We start from the raw sequence: 11158 nt of genomic DNA on the forward strand, positions 1-11158 counted from the left end.
TCTTTCTTGCTCTTTGTCGTGCACGATGAGTTACTCGACTCACCAGGACCACTCTTACCCGAACCCGACTTCTTGAACTTCGCCTTACCTACTCGCTAGGTTTGCACGAGCTTTGCCCTTACCCTTTCCTTTATTTGACACAACGAGAACATCTTGTTTCATGCTCCCCTTTGGACTTCATGTCCTTCTCGGTCTGTACGAGAAGGGAGTGCGGTTCATGGGGAGTTTTCTTCAAATCATTCATATAGTAATTCGCTCTAAATTGCGAATAACCATCGTGGAGTGAGTGAAGTATGCGGTCGATAACAATGTTCTCGCTTATGTTACGATTAAAGGTCTCGACTTCTCGACATTCTCAATCATGCTTTGAGAATGTGTGGGCTAACCGGTTGGCCCTTTTTTCGAGTCTCGCATCAAAGAAGCGAGTGGTATGCTCATAAGTCACGATTCTCGGTGCTTTCGAGAATTCCTTGGTGAGCGTGGTGAAAATCTTGTTTGCACCATGGGCTATGAAGCGTTTCGGCAAATTGGGTTCCATTGCAAAAATGAGTACGTTTTTAATCGCACCGCTTCCATACGAAATCGTTAAACTTGGCGATTTTCAGCAGCTCTAGCCGTGGGACTGGGTTTGCCGGGATGGGCTCCAAGAGATATTTGAGCTTCCCGTCGGCAGCAGCAGCATTCCGTAATGCCGCCTCCCGATCCGCGAAGTTGGATCCATCATTCTTGATCGAGTAGACCGATTCATCGATTCATGAAGATCCGAAGCCAGGACTCACGGTCCAATGTGGCACTTGGCATTGGGTTATCGTAGAACCAGACCATTTGTTGTTTAGCGAGTTTAAAAACGTGATCTACACCTTTGAAAAAGAAAGAAAAACAAAACGAAATAAGCAACTCATCGAGGTGATTTAAGTCTATTTTAAAATTCATTTTAACATGTAGACTCTCGCACTTGCATAATTGATCTCCCTCAAGAATGATACAAGTGATCCCAAGACTCAATTTCTGTAAATTGATAAGCCAACTGTTTAGCTAATTCTTCCGGAAGAACTCTTGGTCGATAGATTTCCGTAAATCCTATCTATAGTCCACCATAGTCACAGGATCGTACGAGTGACCATAGTGTTGAGATAAAGTAGGTCAATCGGTTCCAACTTACCCGACGTAGAAGGGGTCATAGTATGCCTACCGACGAAGAAGGGACTCATTGGAGTTTGACCTATAAAGACCGTTCTCAATTTTTGTTTATACGAGGAAGATCCCATCAACTAAATTATAATTCATTTTAAGTGAACGAATAACTAGCGTCTGTCGTGAATGAATTTATTTGGATGATGGCTTTAAAAACGTGTGACATGAGAATGTCAATGAAAACTAACTCGTGACCTCTATATGTGTCAGTTTTCATGCAATAATTAGGTGGTTTGGTTTTTAGGCGGAAAATGATGCATACTATCGTTACAATAAATAAATAAAGGAATGCGATACGTAAATAAAAATTCCTAGTGTGGCCTATCCTAGTAAAACAAAACATAAAACAACTTTGGAATCCACCGTTGGACCCGAGAAGCTTGTCTTGATGTTCCATCTTGATCCATGTAGCGGGAGTGAGCATCCGGTCTCCATCTTTGGTCTTCTCAAAAATTACAATTTAAAATTACAAATATAAACCTATTTACATTCTAATTAAAACTGTAATTACAAGTGAAAAATCCAAAACGGAGATACAAGATCTCAAAATACAACCAAGACCGTGTTCCAGCATTACGGTAACACGTTCTACTAAGGCCACACTAAGTTACAATCGTTTGTAAAATTAAATACGTAATAAAAAGGCATTCACGGCATTCAAGATAAACGATAAAAAAATGCATCAACTAAAAACAAATTCATTCGTGACGTAATTCCGTAATTATGTTAAATTTATCCAAACCACCTTTTAATGATTAAAATTCATGTGATAAAACCGCTTCTATCATTTAATTTTAATCCATTACAATCCGTTACTTTAAATACGCTTTAAAATAACTTAATGGTACGTGTGTGAACCGTTTCACAATCATAGCGAGTGTACTATATCCGTATAAAGTACATATTGAAGCCAAAAGAAAATTTAAATCAAAAGAAACAAATTTTCAAAGCTGTCAAAATGGAAATCCCTCGATCCAGGGACACAAGTGCTCGATCGAGGGACAAAAGGGCTCGATCGTTGAATTGCAAGTCGATCGAGAGGTGTGCTAATCGGGAGGTACTCGATCGACAACACGGTGGTCGATCGAGGACTTATATCAAGAATCTTTGCTTTCGATCGAGTACGAGGACTTCTCGATCGAGCGTGGGGGTTTTAAAGCGGTCGATCGAGTACAACAAGGACTCGATCGAGCAAAAACTTGTCAGAAAAACCACTCGATCGATTAAAAACTTGGTCGATCGAGTGCAAAAACCTCTGAAAACTTCAAACCCTCGTGAAACAGTTTTGGCGAGACAAAACAAACGCTATTTTGATCAAAACTGATTGAAAACAGATCTAGAAATTGCTAGACATTAACATATTGTTATAATGATCGTGTAAAATAACAATATGCATAATATCAAAACGAAAATAACCCGTGTAAACATGTCACGGTACGGTTTTCGAGACAAAACAACAACAAGAGCAACCGAAAACGCAGCAACAACAGAAAAAAAATTTCTGCCGTGTAAAAATTACTGCTGCCGCACGGATTTTTAGACAAAACAAAAATCGTTTCAAGATAGTTTTATGAAAAACACATGGAAAAATTCACGTGGCCTCGCTCTGATACCACTTGTGGGTATACATCCGTATAATACCCTTTAAATTTAGGACTATAACGTAAATTTAAACATGTGATTATTGTCATAAAACATAAAAACAATAGAAACGATAAGGAACAAGAAATAACCTCGGGTCCTTTGATGCACGGCGTAAAGAACAGAAATCAAACGAGATTCCCTCCTAATTGTTGCACCCAAGACCTTGTCCGAGATATGCCTTTGTGCTAGATGGTGTTCTCCGATTGCTTTGCAATATTGGGAGAACTGATGTGTGTGTTTTTTTGAGATGAGAGATCTCAGGTTTTTCAGAGGAGAATGCTCTTCAAAACCCTAATAATTTTTGGCAAAAATGATTATTAGGTCAGAAGGGAGGAGAAGCTCTCCCTTTTGATCCCTCTCACTCGGCAAAACCGAGACCCACACAAGGGAAGTGGGCTTCCACTTCCTCTTGGTTTTAACATGTGGTCCGGTTCATTAAATTCCAAATGTATATGACGTGGTCTGATTATAAACTGTTATCGGTTATCGGAAATTAAGGCATCAGCTAATAATACGGGTTAGCTGAATTATTAATTCGTGTCCGACAAAACAGTATTGTATAATTATATTCAATATACATTTAATTAAATATAAATCGTTTATATTTAATTTTACGAATTAACTGGTTAATTCGCCTTAGCCCATGATATTTAATCCGTATTAAATATAATATCTCAACATCACATTTTGACTAATTACTAGTCAAATAACTCGGACTAACTGGTTAGTCAATTTTGGCATCTACATGACAGTATTTTCATACCGTCACATCTCTCGAACGTATCCTATAGGTGTGACTTTTAGGGACCAGTTGATCACCGCCATCTGTATGACAATAACGTCAAACTTATCTAGCAAGCCAACCGTTATTGATAAACGTGGATCAACTGATAATAATACCAAAGTATGCCCTTTGATCCTTTTAGAGGTTTATAAGTCCTTGCACTAACTGTTAAGGACACCAACCCCAACACACATAGGGTTGTTGCTGCTGCGGATGTTGGGTTGGATTTTGGACATTTTGGCTCCTCCAACTCAAGTTTGGGTGGCTTGGCTCGTAGTAGGTGTTTGTCTGCCTATAGTGTTGAAAGGCAGCACAAGATTCAAAGGGGCTAGGACAGTTTTTCGAGACATGGCCCTCACCTCCACACCTTTCACAGACGAAAGGACCGTCTGACACAGCATTGACTTGGTACATCCCACCTTTAGAGGCTCCTCCTAGCTCATACTTGTCAAACCTCGCAGTAAGAGCCTCAAGTGCAGCAACAGAAGAGGATTCAGTAGCTCTCCTCTTGTTTCCTCTCGAATTCCCATACTCGGCCTTGTGGGTAGCTAGATCGTCAATGATCTTCCACCCCTTGGTTGCTCCCAAATTTTCAGCGAATCTTCCATTGGCTGCAGCATCCAAAATGGCCCTCTGATCGTCGTACAACCCATTGTAGAAATGATTGCACAAACTCCACTTTTCAAACCCATGGTGCGGTATGGTTCGCACTAACTTCTTGAATCGGACCCATGCCTCGTGGAAATTCTCATCTGGCCCTTGTTTAAAGCCCGTGATTTGAGCTCTAATAGCGATCGTCCTTGAAGCAGAAAAGTACTTCTTGTAGAACGCCAATGCCAATGTATTCCAATCAGTGATCTCCTGAGCGGTCCGGTCCAAATCTCTATACCACTCCCTTGCAGCATCACGAAGGGAGAAGATGAACATGGTCTCCTTGATTTGATCTGGGTCACGCCCCGGTGGTGGGGAATGGAGCAGCGATGAGTCAATAAAGGTCTCCATATGCCTTGCTACATCTTCATTTGCACCTCCCCTAAACTGATTTCTCTCGACCATAGTAACGTAGGCAGGCTTTGGTTCGAATTTCCTGGCATCTCCCGGTAACTCGAACCCCTTGTATAGATTGTCGGCTGTCGGCTCAGAATAACTAGCTATACTTGCTTCCTCGGCCATTCTTTGGAATTTCCGGAGAATAACTGTCTCGGTGAAGAAGTGGAAACAGGCGAAGATGGTGGATTATCTTGAACAATTCGTTCTCGTAGTAGCTTGACAGAGTACTCAGCTCTTCCTCTGTTGGTAATACCCTTTGTGTTCGTCTCAACTCGCGCAAGGATCTTTCAAGCTCAGGGTTCAACGGTACTAATTCTCCACCCTGTGACCTGCGCATAAGAAGAAACTACAAAAAGAATATAAGAAAAGTTTAAGGAACAGATGTCCCTTAAACTAAGAAAGACTAAAAATAAAGACAACTAAAATTAAGACTATTGCCTCCCCGGCAACGGCGCCAAAATTTGATACCCGTCGTTGTGAATACCAAAGATAAAATTTATAATCTCCTATTAAGACTAACCTAGGCTAGTGGTAACAGGGTCGAACCACAAGGAGGCAGTTGTAAATTCTAGTTGTTCTATATTTAGTCTAAGGTAACAAATGTGGGGGTTGGTTTGAATTGGTCTACAGCTAATAGTAAATAAAGACAGTAAACTAAATAAATGATTTAAACAGATAAAAGAAGGGTACTAGGATGGTCGGTTCATTATATCTTTGGCGGCAGCAAACTAAGTCGGTCTGAATCAAACACAGGTAAGGCGGGAAATAAAGAGGTCCTCTCGGTCCACTCTTAACAAATAGCATCTTTCGATCTCGCTATAGGCCCCTAATGTCACTAATACTAACTTTCGTCCTGAAAAGTGACTAACGGTCTAAACTATACCTATCTTTCGATCTTAGCACAGTCTAGTCGATTTAATTGATGGTCTAATAACCTCCCCTACCTTTCGATCTAATGGGTCGGTCACAAAATAGGTATCTAACTGGTCGCATACATTCGATTCGTTAAATACAAGATTAAATTCAATTAAAACGAGGGAAAACCCTACGAGGTCAGTCGATCGACTGGCAATGTCAGTCGATCGACCAACACGCGAGACAGTCCTTTCTAATCTAATGCCGCCTATGCCATAAATCGCCTACATCCTAGCACTATAGAATTAGCTACTCATGATGAAAGTAATAACAACAATAAAACTAATAACGTTTACTGAATTCATGCTTAAAGTAAATAACAACAATGATAATACGATAATTGGCTTTCGGGACACTTACTATCAAATCTATACTAATTAAAGGAAGTAAAACAATAAAATGAAATTAGGGCAGAAGGAATACCGAGATTTCAAAGGAAATATTAAGAATAAGAACAGAAATCCAATGCTAAAACGATGTTCCAAACCCTAATTACTCGAATAATCTAAAACTGAAAGTACTGCATTGTGATAAAGACTCCGATAGAAAACTGATGAAAACTTAATGGTTTTATGTTACGTTATATAGCAATCAACGTAACATCTTATTTCCTAAACCTAAACTTCACGGGCTTCAAGATTCACGGTTTTTCAATTCACGTCTGGAATAGAAATCTGGTCGATCGACTGATAAGGTTGGTCGATCGACTGCTTCTCAGCAAACAGTAGCTTCTGGAACCCGAGCATTGGTCGATCGACTGAAGGTGGTAATCGATCGACTGGCTGAGCTACTATTTGACTTCTTAAAACACGTGGACTTGTCTTTTGGGCCTTGGATTACGCACCAAGCTCGTTCCTTAAGTGATTCCTTTACGTCATTTGCAAATGCAGGTTACCCGGGGACGGATTTGGCTTGATTTCCCGTTAAATTCTTCACATTTCTGCAATAATGTACGAAAACACGAAAGTAGAAGAAAATAGGGAAATAATGGCATATATTGCACATTTGAGCGATAAAATGCGTGTGGAATAAAGTGTGAAACATCATATTTTAGACACGCATCAGAGTGGTTGAGAGAATAAGAGCTATGGGCACCAGAAGGCTCTCTTATGCTGGTCGTCTGGTGTTGGTCAAAGCAGTGCTTAGTTCTTTACACTGTTATTGGGCAAGAATCTTTATACTGCCTGCTACTGTTCTTAAAAGAGTTGAAGCTTTGTGCAGGAGTTTCCTGTGGCAGGGTAAAGAGGTGGCTCATTCTCCCCCCCTTATAGCCTGGGATACTTGTTGTCAGACTCAGAAGATGGGTGGATTGGGCATTGTTGATTTGAGAAGATGGAATGTGGCAGCTCTTGGTAAATATGTGTGGTGGATTGCCCACAAGGAGGATCACCTCTGGGTGAAATGGATTCATGCTATCTATATGAAACATGTTGACTGGTTCTCCTATAATCCTAAAAGCACTGCTAGCTGGTCGTGGAGGAAGATTTGTGGAGTGAAGGATAAATTGAAACAAGGTTATGTTGACTCTTGGTGGTTGAAGCAGGATAATCACTATACTATTCAGCAAGGCTACTCTTGGTTGGGGGCCTTAATGGGCAGCAGGTTCCATGGTTTCATTTTGTGTGGAATAGGTATAGTTTACCTAAACATTGTTTTATGGGTTGGGTTGCAGTTCAGGGGAGGTTATTAAAAAAGGATAGGCTGATGAATATGCAAATATGCCAGGATTCTGTGTGTGTACTTTGTGGTAATGATGGAGAAGACCACGCTCATCTCTTTTTTGGATGTACATTCAGCATATTATGTCTGCAGCAACTGAACAATATGCTGAGAACTCAGGTGCCTGATACAGGCTATGTTGAATGGTGGACTCATAAACGGTTTCAGAGTTTGTTCAGAAAGCAGGTTGTTGCAGCTTGTTTACAAGGCCTTGTTTACTATATTTGGGATGCAAGGAACAGATGTAGGATTGAGCATGTAGTCCCTCGGCCTGAAAAGATTGTCAAATTAGTTAAGAGGCTATAATGATGAGGTTGCAGAGGATGTGTACGGGCAGAGAGAAGGAACGGTATAGGCAGCTATTTCATTAGAATTGATGTAATGTTATCCTTCAAGTTCTTTAAAACGATGATGTTGTAATTGGTTGGTCAATGGTTTATAATATTACTTACATTTTACCAAAAAAAAAAACAAAAAAGACATGAAATTAAACTCAAAAACTCACAAGATTTTAAGCGCAGCAAAAGGAAACCTCCCCAAACCAGCGTGAGCTAGGAGGTTTCAGTAGCCAGCAGTGCTACCAATGAGTACCTGAAAAGAAGCAAAAGTACCGCGCGTAAATCCGAGAAAACAATTTATTAAACGCAAAATTATGTGTAAAATAAAGAAACGGAAGAAAACAGAAATGAGTCGGAGAATAAAGTGGAGAAAAGACTCCCTCAACTCCGCAAATCGACCTAACACAGCAGGGAAATGATCGAAAACAGGTACAGCAGCGCTGGGCGGTCGATCGACCACATCACCCAGTCGATCGACCAGAGTGAACAGGAACAGAAGCTCCTGGAATTCGCAGCTCAGTCGATCGACCATAGGAGGCAATCGATCGACTGGAAAACCTGCTGTAAGTTCTGATTTTCTTAGAATTAGCTCAAGAAATTGAGCCAACATGGTCTATAAACCTGCAAATACACATAATAACGCGCCCAAAATTGCGCAAAACCCAAAGTAACAGTCGAAAGTGTTTAAAATCCTAAGCCAACTTATAAAATGCGAAGTCTCGCGCACACGAAAAACGGTTAATAGTCTTAAAAAGCAATAAAATGTTGTTTGAAAAAGCCTTAATCAACTAATAGTTGATCAAGAATGGCCACGGAATGGCCCACTTGCTCGGCTTCTGGCTACAAGAGGTAGCCTCTACAGTGCTCATCTCCTCAGCTGCACTCCTATCAACTTCAACATCCGCAGAGCTCAACGGATCAACAGCTTCAGCATCTCTGATGCGTGTCTTTTATATAAGGTTTTCACCTCATTTTTACACGCATTTCTGTGCCTTTTATGTAGCATCTGGCCACAAATACCCCCGAATATTCTACTTTGGTCCGTTATTTGTAATTTGCAGGAATTGACCGAAGAGAAGCTAAATCGAGCCTTAATTGTCCCAATTGTATGCATTCATGGAAAATAAGGAGCCGGAGCTGGGAAATCTAACACTTGGAAGACGCATGAGCTGAGTTCGGGAAGCAATTCAAGTCCTAACGTGCCTATATAGCTCGATCGAGTGATTCACTACTCGATCGAATGCTCTATATACTCGGGATGGTCGATCGACGGTTTAAGGAGCCATCGAGGAGTTTTTGCAAGAGCTGCTCGATCGAGTGATTTGTATCTCCTCGATCGAGTGGTTTGGTGATGATATTGCTCGATCGAGTAGATTATTCCTACTCGATCGAGGGGTTTCGTGCGCTTTAGCTGATTTCCGCCTAATCATATTATGGGCTTTTGTAATTAGTCCATAGATTAGGTTTTAGGATGGATTTCAAGTATAAGACTGAGGGAGTGAACTACGTTACTTCTCTTCTTCCACACACGATAGTTTGACTCTATTTTTATCACTGTTCTTTGGTATTTTGTCCTTCTTTTACTTTTGCTACTCGGATTTGGGATACGATTGGTATTGTCACTCTACTGTTATTCTTAATTTCATTATTGCTTTTAATTCTTCCCTTCTTCTAAATTGTTATCATTGCTTCAATTGAATTGTTATCAGTTTTATCATTATGTCTGGTTTTAATTATCTGCTCGTTGTTATTGATAATTCAATGGTTATGAGTAGCTAATTTTCTTATGCTAAGACTATAGGGGATCCATAATATGAAGGGAGAGTTGTAACACCCCCATACTCCAAGTGCCTTACCAGGACCACTCGGGTATGAAGACATCACCATCTCGGTCGCCCGAGGTATGATAATCAAATAGACAAAACAGAAACAACATTTATTATAAGTAGTTTAATGATAAATACAATCTTTAAAACCAAACCAAAGTACAATACATTATTCCAAACTATCTGTTCTCAACTGAAATGTAAATAAATGCTAAACTACAGCGGAAGACTCTATCGTCATGTCGTGGCCATCCCAGCTATCCCAGTACTCATCTCTATACCTGTTCAATGTCTACTCACCATCCCCGAATGGATCACCGCAGGTTTACAAAACAACACCGGGGACAGTACTAATCACACAATCAATATAGATAACAATAATAAGACAAACAGACGGCTGAACTGTCACACACACACACACACCACCAACTCCCATCATCTCAATACCGATGTCCTTTGGACCGACCCGCCGATGGGGGACGCGGCCGTTCCCACCTAAGCCCCGCTCATCGTACGAGCGATAACCCTGTCCATTAATGTGCACATCCCCTTTCGTGGCGGGTTCCACGAAGGGCGAAACTAGGGCGTGAGATCACTCCCGCAAGTGACCCCACTCAGCCGAGAACGCATCTCGAGAACCATCAACAGCAATCACAACCACAAACACAGTACAATCATCATATCAAACAACTAACTACAGCACATCACCAATATCCCATTATGGGACTAATGCGAGTAGGAAATCCTACCGGAAAGCACAACACGCAGACGGTATCTACAATTTGTATCAAAACGGCTCCTCTACGAATTCTCCTCCTACCATACAACACATAGATGCTACCATTCAAATACTACTCATAAAAACCCCAATTCCTAAATTAGGGTTTCATCAATCTTAACAAAACATTATAGAAATTATATTAAAAGCTTACCCTCGACGCAAGGAATCCAACGACACGAACTACGATACGAACCGACCGTCGAACTCGGGAATTGTCAAGAACGCGATTAGGAAGAAGAACTAGTTGCTTTCTCTCTTAAACAGGTTTTAGGTTTTGTAAAAAGTGATTTAAAACAATTACGAATATGTTTAAATACCTTAATCGCGTAATTAACAAAACCCGAGAAAACTCCCCCGTAAAACCGGACACTCGATCGAGTACCCAAGGTACTCGATCGAGTACCCCCTTACTCGATCGAGTACCCCAGCTACTCGATCGAGTACCCAACAGGTCAGAAACTATTTTATTTCGCAACTTGCCCTTACTCGACAGAGTAAGGGCTACTCGATAGAGTACCCCAAGACATATAAATACGGAGTATTACAGTTTTCCCTCCTTAAAAGGAACTTCGTCCCCGAAGTTCAAACCACCACTAAACAAAGGTACTCCCATAAGCCTCCCGACTCGAAGGTCAAACAAAACACAACGTAAAACATGATACTAACCCCAACCTATCCCGACAAACATACCGACACAACATATAAAAGGTGTATATAGAACTCTTAAAAAAAACTCTCGCGATCATCTCCTACCCCCCTAAAAGAAACAAGGTTACGTCCCCGTAACAATACATACCTGATCAAAAAGGAAGGGGTAACGCTCTTTCATGATATCCTCTGCCTCCCATGTAGCTTCCTCAGACTCGTGGTTAGACCAAAGGATCTTAAGCAAAACTGTCTCACCACT

The 11158-nt window shown here is 40.8% G+C and overlaps 1 protein-coding gene across 1 annotated transcript; it reads left to right on the plus strand.

Moving 5' to 3' along the window:
* The first annotated feature begins 6674 nt into the window (after positions 1 to 6674).
* LOC141613431 (uncharacterized) lies at positions 6675 to 7612 on the plus strand. Its single transcript, XM_074432164.1, has 2 exons — positions 6675 to 7218; positions 7260 to 7612. Exons 1-2 carry the CDS (start codon positions 6675 to 6677, stop codon positions 7610 to 7612), a joined length of 897 nt encoding a protein of 298 aa, XP_074288265.1.
* The last annotated feature ends 3546 nt before the right edge of the window (positions 7613 to 11158 follow it).

Source organism: Silene latifolia, chromosome 11 (assembly GCF_048544455.1).
Source record: "Silene latifolia isolate original U9 population chromosome 11, ASM4854445v1, whole genome shotgun sequence".
Classification (NCBI taxonomy): domain Eukaryota; kingdom Viridiplantae; phylum Streptophyta; class Magnoliopsida; order Caryophyllales; family Caryophyllaceae; genus Silene; species Silene latifolia.